The sequence below is a fragment of the Oncorhynchus clarkii genome, chromosome 10 (genome assembly GCF_045791955.1).
Source record: "Oncorhynchus clarkii lewisi isolate Uvic-CL-2024 chromosome 10, UVic_Ocla_1.0, whole genome shotgun sequence".
In the NCBI taxonomy this organism is placed as follows: domain Eukaryota; kingdom Metazoa; phylum Chordata; class Actinopteri; order Salmoniformes; family Salmonidae; genus Oncorhynchus; species Oncorhynchus clarkii.
The window spans coordinates 1,212,783-1,229,612 of NC_092156.1; the positions used below are offsets into that span (position 1 = coordinate 1,212,783).

General features: G+C 44.8%; 2 protein-coding genes across 3 annotated transcripts; both read left to right on the forward strand.

Annotated features, from left to right (window-relative positions):
• The first annotated feature begins 831 nt into the window (after positions 1–831).
• LOC139419368 (karyopherin alpha 7 (importin alpha 8)) lies at positions 832–7,624 on the forward strand. Its single transcript, XM_071169309.1, has 13 exons — positions 832–897; positions 1,124–1,264; positions 2,214–2,299; positions 2,682–2,850; positions 3,804–3,903; positions 3,983–4,065; positions 4,583–4,669; positions 4,747–4,923; positions 5,104–5,160; positions 5,561–5,737; positions 6,769–6,951; positions 7,145–7,291; positions 7,538–7,624. Exons 1-13 carry the CDS (start codon positions 832–834, stop codon positions 7,622–7,624), a joined length of 1,560 nt encoding a protein of 519 aa, XP_071025410.1.
• A 3,114-nt stretch (positions 7,625–10,738) lies between these two features.
• LOC139419369 (translocase of inner mitochondrial membrane 10 homolog B (yeast)) lies at positions 10,739–15,288 on the forward strand. 2 transcript variants are annotated; one of them, XR_011635396.1, is made up of 4 exons: positions 10,754–11,065; positions 11,189–11,284; positions 13,777–14,816; positions 14,860–15,288. XR_011635396.1 is itself a non-coding variant. In XM_071169310.1 (3 exons), exons 1-3 carry the CDS (start codon positions 11,039–11,041, stop codon positions 14,332–14,334), a joined length of 681 nt encoding a protein of 226 aa, XP_071025411.1. In that variant the 5' UTR covers positions 10,739–11,038; the 3' UTR covers positions 14,335–15,288. The 2 variants fall into 2 exon arrangements, 1 of the variants encoding a protein (XP_071025411.1); XM_071169310.1 differs by having other exon boundaries at positions 10,739–11,065; positions 13,777–15,288.
• Positions 15,289–16,830: the final 1,542 nt, after the last annotated feature.

Below are 16,830 nucleotides of genomic sequence, written 5' to 3' on the forward strand. Positions count from 1 at the left end.
CCCAAAGCCTAATTATTAACTTCACCATGCTCAAAGGGATATTCAACGTCTGCGCCCCACACATTCAATTTCTTATGCGATTTGTTGAGCTCGTTTTTACTCCTGAATTTATTTAGGCTTGCCATAACAAAGGGTTTGAATACTTATTGACTCAAGACAGTTCAGTGTTACGTTTTTTATGAATACATTTTTTTTTTGAATAATAACTTTGTGTGTAGATCAGTGACACAAAATCTAATTGTTTAATTCAAGCTATAAAATGTGGAAAAAGGGGTGTGAATACTTTCTGAAGGCAATGTATCAGAACACAGATCAAAACTGGTCACACTTTTACAGCATTCGTTTCATCAACTGTTGTACAATATGATGCAAAACACAGGTAAAACAGCATTTTGACTGTACTGGACCTTTAACACTGCGTTTGACTAGTAATATAGAGTAGGTTTATGAAAGATTTAAAACAGAGTATTGAGTTTGTAAATATAAGAAAAAGACACCGTTTCACACAATGTATGTGTTTGATATGGACCGGGTTGTGCACTAATGGGGCATTCCATTGGTTTTCAAGCGGGATCTTTGCCCACCGGTGCCACAGACGAACTCCCGGTGCCACAGGCGAACTCCCGGTGTCACAGGCGAACTCAATCAAGCGCACCATTGGATTAACCGGGGAAAGAATTAGGAGGAGCGTCACTCTAAATCACCAGTAAGGAGATGCACCTGTCATCCTTCTGAAGATGTATTTAAACTCCTGACAACCCTACAGGAGGCATTCGGCTGTTGGGTCGCAAAGAGAGAACTTTGTTCGTCTAAACTAACCCAACGGTCAACATGCCCACCACGAGTGCTACTGATGACCGTCTGAACAAGTTCAAGAACAAGGGAAAAGAGCCGTCGGTAAGTCTGTTCCGTAGCCTAGACTTTGATTCTCCATACTGTCGAGTTAGTTGAAGGTTCTGCCTTCTTTTTTTCCACATTTCGGTTTTGGATCGTTTCCCCCCTCCAACTCCATTACAGGATGACAGCACGTATAGCCTTCAATCGTAACGATTTTCCCAGAATTTGACGAGTAAAAAAAAAAAAAAAGCCTGATTGTAGCCTGATATCGATGTCTTGTCTGTAGAAGCTCCGTGAGCGGCGGATCGCGGAGTGCGTAGAGCTGCGTAAAGCCGCGAAGAACGAAAACTTCCTCAAGAGGAGGAACATTACCACTCTACCGGAGGATGCCGTCCAGTCACCGGAGTTGAACACCGACAACCACGAGGTACATATTTGATGAGTTGTTACAGTAAAGGGATTGTTCTCCCAAATTACAATGACTGTATTCATTTTACATAGGCTGTGAAGTCTATGGACGAAGTGTGACCCCAGCTATCCATAATTTGTCTCCACATTTAACGTTTTATCAACAAGTGGAGTACCAAACCCTTTCAAGTGACGGGATTGGTATTCGAGGATTTGAACATTTCTGGACATTGTGTGAAATGTTAAAATTGACCTATGACTTGAATGGTGTTTGTGCACGTGCTGAAACGTCTGAGGAATCTAATTCATGGCTTGATGGCAAACTGTACCTTAAAGTAATCACTAGTTAACAGTCATATTTGTGGCCTACAATCAAACCATGGCTAAGGGATTTTACTGGGAGTGCCTGGACACAGCCCTTCGCTGTGGTATATTGGCCATATACCACCAACCCCTGAGGTGCCTTGGTATTAAACTGGTTACCAACATAATTAAAGCAGTAAAAATACATGTTGTCATGCCCATTTTATATGGTCTGATATACAATGGCTTTCAGCCAATCAGCATTCAGGGCTCGAACCACCCAGTTTAAAATATAAGTTGTCTTGGCACCTCCAGGTGACTGACTTTCAGGATGTTGTTGGCTTATCAAAGGTGAAACAGCATCCCAAATAACACCCTTCTGTATGTGGTTTACAACTTTAACCTCTATGGACCCTGGTTAAAAGTCCACTATAGTAGAGACTAGGGTGCCATTTGGGAAGCAGATCTGGTCAAGGTTGATCAATTTCAATTCAGGAAGTAACCTCAAATTCCTATACCACATGTCAGAGTATTGTGGGGATTCTTTATTTGGATGTCAGTTTACTGAATTGAAATTGACCCTGAATTATTATTTAAAAGGAAATGACCCCACCTCTGCAGGGCTATTTCTGTAGAATAGTATGGTTGTCATGCTTTGTCTCCAGGTGACTGTGATTACCATCGAGGAGGTTGTTGGTCATGTGAACAGTGACTGCAAGGAGAGACAGACCAGAGGATGTCAGGCTGCCAGGTAAGGTCCAGCATTGAGTTGGTTCCTTAGGTAATTGACCCTGACTTTGGTGTTACTAGCAGCACTTACCAACTGACCTGCATGACCTCTTCTGGTTGACACTTTGGCAGCGGTCTCATTTCTCACAACTGTTTTGATAAGTCTTTGCTGTGCATCTCTATTTAGACCAGTCAGTCAAATGGTTTGAAGATGGGGGGTAAGGTCATAATCATGTCCACTGGCAAGAGAACACTGCAACGTTAACATTGTATTAGAAACAGTCAATGGCTTGGGGGAAGAGGGATACCTAGTCGGTCGCACCACTGAATGCATTAATTACAGGACTAGGTTGACGAGACCTGCAGGGACAAGGGGTAACTCATCCCCCCCCCCCCCCCCGTAGGAAGCTGCTGTCCCGTGAGTGTAACCCCCCTCTAAAGGAGATTGTGGAGGCAGGGCTGCTATCCAGATTTGTTGAGTTCCTAGGAAGGGATGATGACCCCAGTCTGCAGTTTGAAGCCGCCTGGGCTCTAACCAACATCGCCTCGGGGACCTCCTGGCACACACAACAGGTGCGTGCACACACAGTCCTGGGCTTTCTCCATTGCTTCAGGTACACGAGTCGCTCGGCTAACCTGGTGAGTCCCTCTCGGTGGTGAAAGCGTACTAGACTGAACAAAAAATATAAACCCAACATGTAAAGTGTTGGTCCCATGTTTCATGAGCTGAAATAAAAGATCCTAGAAGTCTTCCAAGCTTATTTCTCAAATTTTGTGCACAAAGTTGTTAACATCTGTTAGTGAGCATTCCTCCTTTGGCAAGATATGCCACACCTGTCAGGTGGATGGTTTTATCAAGTAGCGGTTTAATCAGCATGATCATTACACAGGTGCGCCTTGTGCTGGGGACAATAAAAGGTCACTGTAAAATGTGCCGTTTGTCACAACACAATGCCACAGATGTCTCAAGTTGAGGTGAGTGCAATTGGCATGATGACGACAGGAATGTCAACCAGAGCTGTTGCCAGAGAATTGAAGATTAATTTCTCTACCATAAGCCACTCAATGTCATTTTAGAGAGTTTGGTAGTATGTCCAACCGGCTTCACAATGGCAGACCACATGTAAACGTGGTAGCCCAGGACTGCTTCACCTGGGGGAAAGTCTGAGACAGCCACCCCGACAGATGAAACTGAGTATTATCTAGGTAAAGTGCTTTTGTGGGAGACACTCTGATTGGCTGGGCCCCTGTCCAATCATGTGAAACCCATAGAATAGGGCGTAATACCTTTCCAATTGATTTCCTTATGAATTAACTCGGTCACGTTTCGTGTGTATATATAAAAAACTTTCCAAACTGCTGCACTGATCAGAAACCGATGGCACTAATGTGGAGAGCACAAGTGGTGCCAGCCTTTTAAACTGCATTGTAAGTAAACATTTACTACACCTGTTGTATTTGTCCCATGTGATGTAGCCTTTGATTGGCCTGGCTGTAGTTGACTGGTGTAATGTCTCCCTCTACAGGTGGTAGAGCATGGTGCAGTCCCAGCTTTCATATCTCTGCTGGCATCCCCCATGTTGCACATCAGTGAGCAGGCTGTCTGGGCCCTGGGCAACATAGCAGGTAACACCGAGCCCAGGAAACATGAGGGCCACTGGGCTTGAACAAAAGCCTACATGTTAAGACTGTTTCCTGTTTTCAGGTGATGGACCGGCGTATCGAGATACTCTGATAGAATGTAACGTGATCCCTGCTCTGCTGTCTAGGATCACCCCAGACACACCTGTAAGTTCCCGTACACCTGTAGGGTCCTTAACGTTATGGTTAGGCAGCTTTGTCACCTGCCATGTTTGAACCAATTTTACATTCTGTTCCTTAACTTGTTTTCCTTCTGTTCTGACCCGTAAAATACAATTCTTAACCTCTTCTGAATCAAACTTTAAGATTTCACAATTAGTGTGGCTCATGCAGCTTTTCTATGGAGTGGGCAAGCTATTTACTGTCATTGAAAATAAGAATTTATTAACTGACTTGCCTAGTAAAATAAAAGAGTTCATGCTTTGGCCAGACGAGTAGGGTTTAAGATGCAGGTGAGGGTGGAGGAGGCTTGGCTTTAATGCATGTCATAAGATGCCCAGTGCTGAATTAGGCCTGCGGAAATATTGTATTGAAAGTAGTCAGACCCCTTATTCCACGTTCTGTTACATTACTGACTTATTCATTCTGTTCCTACCCTAAATTATAGAATATGTCCCCCATCTTCAGTTTCCTGAACTGGTTACAATTCATCTCTCCTCTCCAGGTGGGGTACCTTCGTAACTTGACATGGACCCTGTCTAACCTCTGTAGGAACAAGAACCCCTTCCCTCCCCTATCTGCTGTCCAACAGGTAACCTCCACAAACACACACTATGTTGCACTCAGTTCTCTACCTATTCATCTAGAAGTGTACACTTCCTCCCCCAGGTGCTGCCTTCTCTGATTCAGCTCCTCCACCTGAGTGATCAGGATATCTTGAGTGATGCATGCTGGGCCGTGTCCTACCTGACTGATGGTGCCAACGACCGTATCGATATTGTGGTCCAGACTGGTATTGTCCCCCGTCTGGTGTCCCTCATGGGCTTTGAGGCGCTCACTGTGGTGGTAAATAAAGTTCTGGTTGTCTTTAAAAGACTAGTCCTTTACTGTCAGAGGGACTGACGCAGGGCTCGCTGTGGGGGGTGGGACTGACGCAGGGCTCGTTGTGGCCACTCTAAACACCAGAGCTGAAGGCCTGTGGTGTTCTAAACTAACTCCAACTTCTCTCTCTCTCTCCCTCTCCAGACCCCAGCTCTGCGCTCCATAGGGAACATAGTGAGTGGCTCAGACATCCAGACTCAGGTGACTAACTATGGACTGATACAATTTAGCAGTTAGTGTTTGACCTGTAGTTGCTGTTCATCTCCTCTGCTCTTGGAACCGGTTTTGTCTGTGACCTTGACCAAGGCACTTCACACAAACCTGTTCCAGGGTGCTGTACTCTGGCTGACCCTATAAAAACACATTTCATGGCATTTAGCCAGTGGCTTTATGGTTGCCTGTAAGCTTTAGCAGTTAATGAATATTCCCTTGATGAGAATGTCATTCCATTTAACTGGCTACTACACTATGATTACAAAGCTTTGTCCATTTGTATTGTAGTTCATTAGGATACATTGTTTTGACCGGGTGGCGAGAGGATACTGAACTACCTGTGAGCTTGATTTGAACTTTGTTACTTTAATAATTGTATTCCTGTCAGGTGGCCATCGACGCAGGGGTGCTGTCTGTCCTGCCTAGTTTAATGAGACACAGCAAACCCAGTGTTCAGAAGGAGGCAACCTGGGCTGTATCTAACATCGCTGCTGGTCCCGCTCAACAGATACAACAACTGCTCACCTGCGGCCTGCTGCCCCCGCTTATTGACCTGCTACGCAACGTTGGTGACACCTCACTTACACCTGCACACTAGCCAACTGATACAGCAGCGACTCACCTGTGCTTTTTCAAACTTCTCCTTTGGAACCCCCAGATGTTACAATGTATTTGTAGCCCTGAACTAGAACGCCTTAATCAAGGGCTTGATGATTAGTTGACAAGTTGTATCAGTTGCGCTAGTTCTGGAACGGCTGGCTGGGGGTCCTGGAGGAGAGGGTTGGGAACCACTAGTCTACCACCTGCACTTAATAGACCAGAGGTGTCCTACGAAGCAGGTTTAAGTTCACAGAAGTTAGCTGGCTGAGTTCAACACGGGATAAACGGCCATACAAATGTGGCTGACCTTTTAGCCTGGTACATGTCTATGGCAACGAATCCTTCACAACTCCACTAACCCGGAATCAAGTGTCAGTAATTAGTTGAGGACCAAATAAATCAGATTCCCTCCCCTTCAAAGACTTATCATCGCTTTCATTTGATGACTAAAAATATTTAATTGTTTTTTTGTGAAATAGTAGTTCAAATACAATGTTTTAAAGCCTCATGCACAGTAACACTTTTGTAAGACATAATACAATGTATCGACAGGAGTGGGAGGTTTGTCCATTCATAAACTGCATTAACAATCTGTAATAGACTAACTTCTAAAAGCCTCACTTTAGTTTTGATGTTTCAGCATTCGACTAGCCTTGTGGGACGTGTAGTTACAACCTGCGGGAGACAATAGCCACATCGTAGTACTGATGAACCCTGGAATGTGAAGCTGGCTAGGTCGCGGTACTGATGAACCCTGTAATGTGAAGCTGGCTAGCTGTAGATTTACTCAGGGTTTAACTTGTACAGGAGGATACTGCTATGTAATGGTAGTTAAACACCACTCGCTCCACATTAGATGCGCTCACAGGTGGCAATTTGATGGACTCCACTTTACTGTAAAGGGCACAAGCACTTACCCCGTATCTCAGTGACTGATGCAGTGTGGGTCACGACTAACCACCCCAGTCTAATCCCCTATATCTGGTGTTTTCCCAGGGGGACTTTAAGACTCAGCGGGAGGCGGTGTGGGCCATAACTAACTTCACCAGTGGGGGCACTGTGGAGCAAGTTATCCAACTGGTCCAATCAGGAGGCCTGGAGGCCATCCTCAACCTACTGACTGTCAAAGACTCCAAGACCATCCTCGTCATATTGGATGCCATCAACAACCTCTTCATGGTGAGATACCTAGTCATTGCTGCTACTTTTAAAGTTTAGGGGGTGACCCGCTTTCTCTCCCAGGCAGTGGAGAAGCAATCTGAGGAGCTACCTCGTTACGTTCGTTCTCTTGTCCCAGGCAGCGGAGAAGTAGTCTGTTTGAGGAGCTACCTTGTAAAACCTCATTATGTTCTCTCATCCCCTCTTGTTCCAGGCAGCAGAGAAGATGGGTGAGACTGATAAGCTGTGTCTACTGGTTGAGGAGTTGGGAGGCCTGGATAAGATCGAGATGCTGCAGAACCATGAGAATGACACCGTGTACCGTACTGCCCAGGCACTCATAGAGAAGTTCTTCACTGATGTCAGTAAATATCACCTGGAAGTAGTCGCTGTCTGAAAGGTGTTGAAGCAGTCAAGTCCTTGATCCCTCATTGTCCGCCCCTCTCGGTGCAATGCTACTCTTCCTCCAATTAGCTTTTGCTTGAGAATTCATTGAGTTGACTGCTTTTACACTTCACACAGCGCCCTAGAACAATCTTATTGCATTTACAATTTGTAGTTTAAAATCTAATTGATCAGGTGGGTCTAACATCTTGCATTGTCCCAGGAGGAGGCTGAGGGTCTTCAGACTGAAGCCACTGACACAACCTTTGCCTTCAAGACCCAGGATGTGCAGAAGACCTTCCGGTTTTAATAATCCAACAGGATGTCCAGTGTTAAAATACAACATGATTTTGGAATATGTAATAAATATATTTTTTGCACTTCTGGGCCAGCTGCCAAGTTTATCAACTCCACTGTAATGTTTCATTGTTTACTAGGGTGGTATCAGATTCATACCCATCTGGGGGGGGTGATATTACAGGCAGCACACATGGTGCTATTTCATACCAAATGTAGCACATTGTCAGGAGGTATTGACTTCTGTAACTAAATCTTGATCTCAAAAGCCACTTATCTGGCAAGTAAACATAGTTGGAGCATTTCTACTTAACCAAGAGAACTTAGTTTAAGAGTTGGGCCAGTAACAACAAAGGTTGTTTGACTCGTGCCCCTACTAGGTGAAAATCAATGTTCCCTTCAGCAAATTATATAAATGTAGCATGCACCCCCTGAGCTTCTGAGTGGCACAACCCCCTCCCAACTTTAATCACACCCTGTTACATGATCTCTTGCACAATTCCATTTGAATACTATTGACTAGCTACTTTGGTTATGGCACGCCATTTCCCTACAGGCTGTTTCAAGTTAATGTTCAATTGAGCTGACTTGCTTTCCCATTTAATGCAGTAACCCTGAACACCATGCCGTCTAGTTCCACACACGTGGCCTGGAGTCCAGCGGGCTGAATTGGCTCGCCTGCATTAGATGGAACATCGTTTTATATGGATGAGAACCGAGCCGTAGATGGTTAACAGACCGTTGTCCTTAATGTTCAGATGAGGTGGAAGTTGGGTGTTTTTATACAGACACCCTGGCTAGCTCATGGCCTTGGAGAATACTGCAAAGCACGATCAAGGAGTTCTTGAATTATCGTTTTGGGGGTTCATTAAAGCTGAACCTGGATGTGTATTTCTGGGTGACCCAAGCTTTTCTTTCTAAAAACTGAAGTTAGTACCTTCGCAAAGTATTCAGACCCCTTTTTCCACATTTTGTTGCAGCCTTGTTCTAAAATGGATGAAGTAGTTTTTTTTGTTCCCTCCCTTAGTCTACACAACACCCCATAATGACAGCAAAAACAAATCCAATCCCAAAAAATCCCATTTACAGTCCCAGTTAAGTATGGACACCTATTTGGCATTGTAGAATAATAGTGAAGACTATGAAATGACACCTATGGAATCCTGTAGTAACCAAAAAAGTGTTAAACAAATAAAAATATATTTTAGATTCTTCGAAGTAGCCACCCTTTGCCTTGATGACAGCTTTGCACACTCTTGGCATTATCACCCTGAATGCTTTTCCAACAGTCTTGAAGGAGTTCCTATGCTGAACACTTTTACTTCAGTCTGCGGTCCAACTCATCCCAAACCATCTCAATTGGGTTGAGGTCATCTGATGCAGCACTCCATCACTCTCCTTCTTGGTCAAATAGCCCTTACACAGCCTGGAGGTGTGTTGGGTCATTGTCCTGTTGAAAAACCAATTATAGTCCCACAAATCCCAAACCAGATGGGATGGTGTATCGCTGCAGAATACTGTGGTTGCCATGCTGGTTAAGTGTGCCTTGAATTCTAAATAAATCAGTGTCACCATCAAAGCACCTCCACACCACCTCCTCCATGCTTCACAGTGGGAACCACATGCAGAGATCATCTGTTCAGCTACACTGCGTCTCACGAAGACACTACTGTTGGAACCAAAAATCTATCATTTGGACCCATCACACCAAAGGACAGATTTCCACCGGTCTAATGTCCATTGCTCGTGTTTCTTGGCCCAAGCAAGTCTCTTCTCATTATTGGTGTCCTTTAGGGATCCCGAGTGGCGCAGGGTTCTAAGTCACTGCATCTTAGAGCGAGAGGTGTCACTACAGACCCTGGGTCGAATCCAGACGGAATCACACCCGGCCGTGATTGGGAGTCCCATAAGGAGGCGTATAATTGGCCCAGCATCGTCCGAGTTTGGCCGGTGTAGTCCGTAATTGTAAATAAGAATTTGTTCTTACCCGACTTGCCTAGTTAAATAAAGGTAACTTTTTTTTTTTAATAGTAGTGGTTTCTTTGCAGCATTTCGACCATGAAGGCCTGATTCACACAGTCTCCTCTGAACAGTTGATGTTGAGATGTGTCTGTTACTTGAACTCTGTGAAGCATTTATTTGGGCTGAAATTTCTGAGGCTGGTAACTCTAATGAACGTATCCTCTGCAGCAGAGGTAACTCTGGGTCCTCCTTTCCTGTGGCGGTCCTCATGAGAGCCAGTTAACTCTAATGAACTTATCCTCTGCAGCAGAGGTAACTCTGGGTCCTCCTTTCCTGTGGCGGTCCTCATGAGAGCCAGTTAACTCTAATGAACGTATCCTCTGCAGCAGAGGTAACTCTGGGTCCTCCTTTCCTGTGGCGGTCGTCATCAGAGCCAGTTTCATCATAGCGCTTGATGGTTTTTGTGACTGCATTTGAAGAAACTTTCAAAGTTTCCGTATTGACTGAACTTCATTTCTTAAAGTAATGATGGACTGTTGTTTCTCTTTGCGTATTTGAGCTGTTCTTGACATAATATGGACTTGGTCGTTGACTGAGTGGCTGGTTGACTGGCTGGCTGGTTGACTGAGTGGCTGGTTGACTGAGTGGCTGGTTGACTGAGTGGCTGGTTGACTGGCTGGTTGACTGACTGACTGACAGGCTGGCTGACTCTGGCTGACCTCTCCTATCCAGAGGCGTTGAGAATAAGGGCTGTCCAGCTTGTCTCCTATCTGACAGTGGTGAGAAGAGTGGAAGAAGGAAGTAACGTTGGAACAAACCATGGTGGTTGGATTAGAGACATCTGTAAATGTTCCTCGCCAACAGGATCCTGACATGTTAAAAAAAAGGTGGACTTTGTATTGTTTATAGCATTGGTTATAAACTGCACAGAGCAGAGAGGAAATAGGAGAAAAGAGGCATTGTGGGTGTGGCTGAACGTTTATTGGGGACTCCTTCATCACAGGGGATGTGATCTGGACTATGACTGAAGGAGTGGGATGGGTTTAAGGATGTATTTTATTTGTTGTATTATATTTGTTTTTTCCCCTTTCCCGCAATGGATTTTTTTTTCCCTCTGTTCATTACCCATACAGTAGGTGGCGGAATGCACCTTTAACGTTTGTTTGCGGACCGGCATAACACCACAGAAGAAGAAGAAGAAGAAGGTACGTCCTAGGGATACCGAGTAGCACTAACCTGAATGTCAAGCTACTCTTTTCTGTCATATCAACGTGATTATTTTCGGGTTGTATGTTCTCTTCATTGTAACTATTATATGTTTTTACGTATTCATACATGAATTGCACATCGTGTGGAGACGTCTTTTTCAGTTCAATATAAACGTAGAGGCTGGCCAGATATTTAAACGCTAACGCATTGCAAAGCTAGTGAAGCTAACTAGCCGATTTGGACAGGACGTTACACCATGGAGCCCGAAGCACAAATACGAAACGTAAGTTCATCTCAATGTGACCATGTTTTTTCATCAACGGACATGTTATAGATGTAGCCATGTGATTACTCCCAAGACGAGGCTTTTTTGTGTGTGTTGATCACTATGTTTGGTTGTTTTTAGCTACGGGACTTTCTGATGGTCTACAACCGTATGACAGAGATCTGTTTCCAGAGATGCACCAGTAACTTCAACTACAGAAGTCTCACCATGGACGAGGTGAGGCCTGGCTCGTTACATGGCTGTGGGTGAGAGATGGGGCTCGGTAGATCAACTCCTCAGGGACCTGGCTCTGTCTTTACCCAGTGGTGTAGTGATGGTTGTTTTTAGGTGAGAGGGCAAAATCGTTTCCTCATTCAAAGTGTTTGTATTGACCGATGTAGCCTATTGAATGAATACACACACACACACACACACACACACACACACAGCATTCAGAAAGTATTCAGACCCCTTAACATTTTCCACATTTTGTTACGTTACAGCCTTATTCTAAAGTATATTTTCTCTTTGCAATCTACACACAATACCCCATATGACAAAGGAAAAACAGGTTTAGAAATTTGTGCAAATGTATTAAAAATAAAAAACTGAAATATCACATTTAAATAAGTATTCAGACCTTTTATTCAGTACTTTATTGAAGCACCTTTTGACAGAGATTACAGCCTGGAGTCTGCTAGACGCTACAAGTTTGGTACACCTGTATTTGGGGAGTTTCTCCCATTCTTCTCTGCAGATTCTCTCAAGCTCTCAGTCAGGTTGGCTGGGGAGCGTTGCGGAACAGCTATTTTCAGGTCTTTCCAGAGATGTTTGATTGGGTTCAAGTCTGGACATTCAGAGACTTGTCCCGAAGCCACTCCTGCGTTGTCTTGGCTGTGTTTAAGATCATTGTCCTGTTGGAAGGTGAACCTTCACCCCCAGTCTGAGGTCCTGAGCAATCTGGAGCAGATTTTCATCAAGGATCTCTCAGTACTTTGCTCTGCTCATCTTTCCCTTGATCCTGACTAGTCTCCCAGTCCCTGCTGCTGAAAAACATCCCCCACAGCATGATGCTGCCACCACTATGCTTCACCATAGGGATGCTGCCAGGTTTCCTCCAGACAAGACACTTGGCATTCAAGCCAAGGTTTCATCAGACCAGAGAATATTGTTTCTCAGGATCTGAGAGTCGTTTAGGTGCCTATTGGCAAACTCCATGTGCCTTTTACTGAGTGGCTTCCGTCTGGCCACTCTACCATAAAGGCCAGATTGGTTGAGTGCTGCAGAGATGGTTGTCCTTCTGGAAGGTTCTCCCAAAGAGGAACTCTGGAGCTCTGTCAGAGTGACTATCGGGTTCTTGGTCATCTCCCTGACCAAGCTCTCCTCCCACGATTGCTCAGTTTGGCTGGGCAACCAGCTCTAGGAAGAGTATTGGTGGTTCCAAACTTCTGCTATTTAAGAGTGATGGAGACCACTGTGTTCTTGAGGACCTTCAATGCTGCAGACAGTTTTTTGGTACCCTTCGCCAGATCTGTGCCTCGTCACAATCCTGTCTCGGAGCTCTACGGACAATTCCTTCGACCTGATGGCTTGGTTTTTGCTCTGACATGCACTGTCAACTGTGGGACCTTATCTAGACAGGTGTGTGCCTTTCCAAATCATGTCCAATCAATTGAATTTACCACAGGAGGACTCCATTCAAGTTGTAGAAACATCTTAACAACAGGTATAGCTTTAATTTGGTGTATTGCATGTGTGATTTCATGAAAGTTAAAATTTTATAGTAATTTATTTGAATTTCTGCATTTTCACTGGATGTTGGCCAGGTGGGACGCTTACCGTCCCACATATCCCAGAGTTAAGGATGATCAATTAAAACAGGATGCACCGGAGCTCAATTTCATGTCTCAAAGGGTCTGAATTCTTATGTAAATAATAAGTAAGGTGTTTCTGTTTTTATTTTTTAAAGCATTTGCAAACATTTCTAAAAACTTCTTTGCGTTGTCATTATGGGGTATTGTGATGTCATTATGGGGTATTGTGATGTCATTATGGGGTATTGTGATGTCATTATGGGGTATTGTGATGGTATTGTGTGTAGATTTATGAGGAGAACATTTTTTTTTTTAGAATAAGGCTGTAAGGTAACAAAATGTGGAAAAAGTGAAGGGGTCTGAATACTTTCCAAATGCACTCTATATATGGTATTGTTCGTTCCTTGGTTCACTACATGATAAGCACTGAAGTTGAAATGATTGATTGTATACTACATTGACAAATATATATTAAGTATACAGTGGGGCAAAAAAGTATTTAGTCAGCCACCAATTGTGCAAGTTCTCCCACTTAAAAAGATGAGAGGCCTGTAATTTTCATCATAGGTACACTTCAACTATGACAGACAAAATGAGAAAAAAAATCCAGAAAATCACAGCCCCAAAGCATGATGTTTCCACCCCCATGCTTCAGTTGGTATGGGAAGTCTTTGTCCTCAGGCCTGGAGGGAAGTCTTTGTCCTCAGGCCTGGAGGGAAGTCTTTGTCCTCAGGCCTGGAGGGAAGTCTTTGTCCTGTACTGTACTGACACAAATGACTGATGATTGGTTGAAAGAAATTTATAATAATAAGATAGTGGGAGCTGTACTGTTAGATTTCAGTGACACTGAAGGACTCTGTATTTAGAATGAGATGTGTTTAACACCCAGCCTGTGTTTATCCTCCCGTCCTCTAGGAGCGCTGTGCAGACAGCTGTGCCGGGAAGCTGATCCGCTCCAACCACCGTCTGATGGGAACCTATGTCAACCTGATGCCGGGGATGGTGCAGCGCCGCATGGCTGAGATGGAGAAGAAGAACGCTGAGCTGGTCACAGCAGAGGCTGAGGCTGCAGGTGCACTGGAGGGGACACCTGACTTGGCTGATCAAGGCCTACCTATAGCCTCAACCGGGGGTAAAGCCTCCGCTCCTGCCCCGGGGACAAGTGAGGCTATGACGGCTTCAGGGGTATCAGTGATGGCTGCCTCAGTCTTAAAGCCTGCTGTTTTAGATTTCTCTGCAGACCTGGGTCCAGCTGCCTCACCCTCCACCCCCTCTTCCACCTCCACAGAGGTTAAACTAGCAGCTGCCTCAGAACCACTGGTGCCTTCCTCCCTCTCCCAGGCTGTGAATGGAGTAGGGCTCACCAGGCTGACTTCAGGCCCAATTTTAGAGTTGTCCCCTGTTAGACATGATCAATCCACAGTCACTGCTGCTCCCAGTGCAGCACCAAGTGGTCCCCACCTTAGTAGATAACCAGGCAGCAGTAATGTTAGTTCCGCCCACATTTACATATGGTGCCTGTAGAGGCGACACCAGCGCCTACAATAGTGGCTCTTATGGTTACACAGAGATCAGCCCTAACCCCAGGCCCAGCCCTAACCCCAGACCCAGCCCTAACCCCAGCCCTAACCCCAGACCCAACCCTAACCCTAGACCCAGCCCTAACCCCAGACCCAACCCTAACCCCAGACCCAGCCCTAACCCCAGACCCTAACCCCAGGCCCAGCCCTTACCCCAGGCCCTTACCCCAGGCTCTAACCCCAGGCCCAGCCCTTACCCCAGGCTGTAACCTCAGGCCCAGCCCTTACCTCAGGCCCTAACCTCAGGCCCAGCCCTTACCCCAGCCCTAACCCCAGGCCCAGCCTTAACCCCGGCCCTAACCCCAGCCCTAACCCCAGCTAGCCCTTACCCCGGCCCTAACCCCAGCTTGCCCTTACCCCAGGCCCTAACCCCAGGTCCAGCCCTTACCCCGGCCCTAACCCCAGGCCCTAACCCCAGGCCCAGCCCTAACCCCAGACCCTGCCCTAACCCCAGTTCCATAACTAGCTCCAGTACAGCTTCAGTCACAGTCCCAGCTCCTACCAGTGATGTCCCTCTCTCCCCCAACCATCCACCCTGACCACACAGGACTCTCAGCTGCCATCTTGAGTGTATGTGATCTATAGAATTGAACCAAGGATCCTGGAGAACTACTGGAAGTGCAGGGTTTCAATACAACCCTGCCGAAACATTGTAATAATCAAGGTCTTCAGTCAGCTATTATTGTCTGAATCAAGGGTGTCACCTTACTGACCTACAGGGTAAGTGCTTGGTCATCAGCAATACAGAGTAGATATGTTGATGATGATTTTACCTTGGTGTTACAACACTGTATAGGCACCATGATGGAAAAATACCTTTCTGTCAAATATTAAACGATTCTGGAGAGGAAGTCGTCATTGTGATTCTTAGATTTCTTGTCAAACTTCTTTCCTATGATGTTTGTCTGTGTGATCTTGAGGAGGAGGGAAATTGTTCGTCCCCTGAAGGAGTTAAAAGCAGTGGAATGGACAAGATCATATTGTTTCTCCTGGTCTGAGTGTCTTTAGGTGCCTTTTGGCAAACTTCAAGCAGGCTGTCATGTGCCTTTAACTGAGGAGTGGCTTCCGTCTGACCACTCTAACATAAAGGCCTGATTGGTGGAGTTCTGCAGAGATGGTTGTCCTTCTGAAAGGTTCTCCCATCTCCACAGAGGAACTCTGGAGATCTGTCAGATTGACCATTGGGTTATTCTCCCCCGATTGCTCAGTTTGGTCAGGCGGTCAGCTCTAGGAAGAGTCTTGGTGTTTCCAAACTGCTTCCATTTAAGAATGATGGAGGCCACTGTCTTCTTGGGGACCTTCAATGCAGCAGACATTTTTTGGTACCCTTCCCCAGATCTGTACCTCGACACAATCCTGTTTCAGAGCTCTACAGACAATTCCTTCGACATGGCTTGGTTTTTGCTCTGACATGCACTGTCAACTGTGGGACCAAACCATGTCCAATTAATTGAGTTTACTACAGGTGGACTCCAATTAAGTTGTGGAAACATCTCCAGGATGATCAATGGAAACAGGAAGCACCTGAGATCAATTACGAGTCTCATAGCAAAGGGTCTGAATACTTCTGTAAATAAGGTATTTCAGTTTTTAAATTTATAATAATTTTTCAAACATTTCTAAAAACCTGTTTTCGCTTTGTCATTATGGGTTATTGTGTGTAGATTGTTGAGGAAAATGTTTAATCTATTTTAGAATAAGATTGTAACGTAACAAAAATGTGGAAAAATTAAATGTTTGAATACTTTCCAAATGCTCTATATGTACTGGCCCATACAATATTACAGTAAATTAGATATGGGTATATTAAGCTGTAGTATAGAGCTAGGAAGCACGCCTGATGAACCAAAACACTCATCTTTCTGATAATAGATTTCATCACTTTGCTACAGAAAAATGTAGTGATATTTCCTGGTATAAATCATCAATTAGAGCTCTGAGGAATCTAGTCGATGTGACTTGGTCCGTTTCATTCACACCAATTGAGATTCTGGCTCTCATTTTGGGGGGGTAATATTTCTTATTCTTACTAGTGAAAATAATAAAGTTGGATTTTTAACATTTTTAAAGATAGACATTATCTGGGACCATTCAGAACATTTTCCTGAGTTGGCTTCATTTATTACTGAGTCAAAATTCTTGTATGATAAAATCAAATTGGTATCATTAGCAAAGAGAATGGGAAGCGCGGTAGAAGACCCAGCAGTCAGGTTATTGATATAGATTAGTATGGTAGAAGACCCAGCAGTCAGGTTATTGATGTAGATTAGTATAGTAGAAGACCCAGCAGTCAGGTTATTGATATAGATTAGTATGGTAGAAGACCCAGCAGTCAGGTTATTGATATAGATTAGTATGGTAGAAGACCCAGCAGTAAGGTTATTGATAT

Excerpts from the sequence above, each read along its gene's own strand:
- LOC139419368 (XM_071169309.1), top strand. The coding sequence starts at position 832 with ATGCCCACCACGAGTGCTACTGATGACCGTCTGAACAAGTTCAAGAAC. Across the intron at positions 2,300-2,681 it reads AGAGGATGTCAGGCTGCCAG|GAAGCTGCTGTCCCGTGAGT; the intron begins GTAAGGTCCAGC and ends CCCCCCCCGTAG. Across the intron at positions 4,670-4,746 it reads CCCTATCTGCTGTCCAACAG|GTGCTGCCTTCTCTGATTCA; the intron begins GTAACCTCCACA and ends TTCCTCCCCCAG.
- LOC139419369 (XM_071169310.1), top strand. The coding sequence starts at position 11,039 with ATGGAGCCCGAAGCACAAATACGAAAC. Across the intron at positions 11,066-11,188 it reads CCGAAGCACAAATACGAAAC|CTACGGGACTTTCTGATGGT; the intron begins GTAAGTTCATCT and ends GGTTGTTTTTAG. Across the intron at positions 11,285-13,776 it reads GAAGTCTCACCATGGACGAG|GAGCGCTGTGCAGACAGCTG; the intron begins GTGAGGCCTGGC and ends CCCGTCCTCTAG.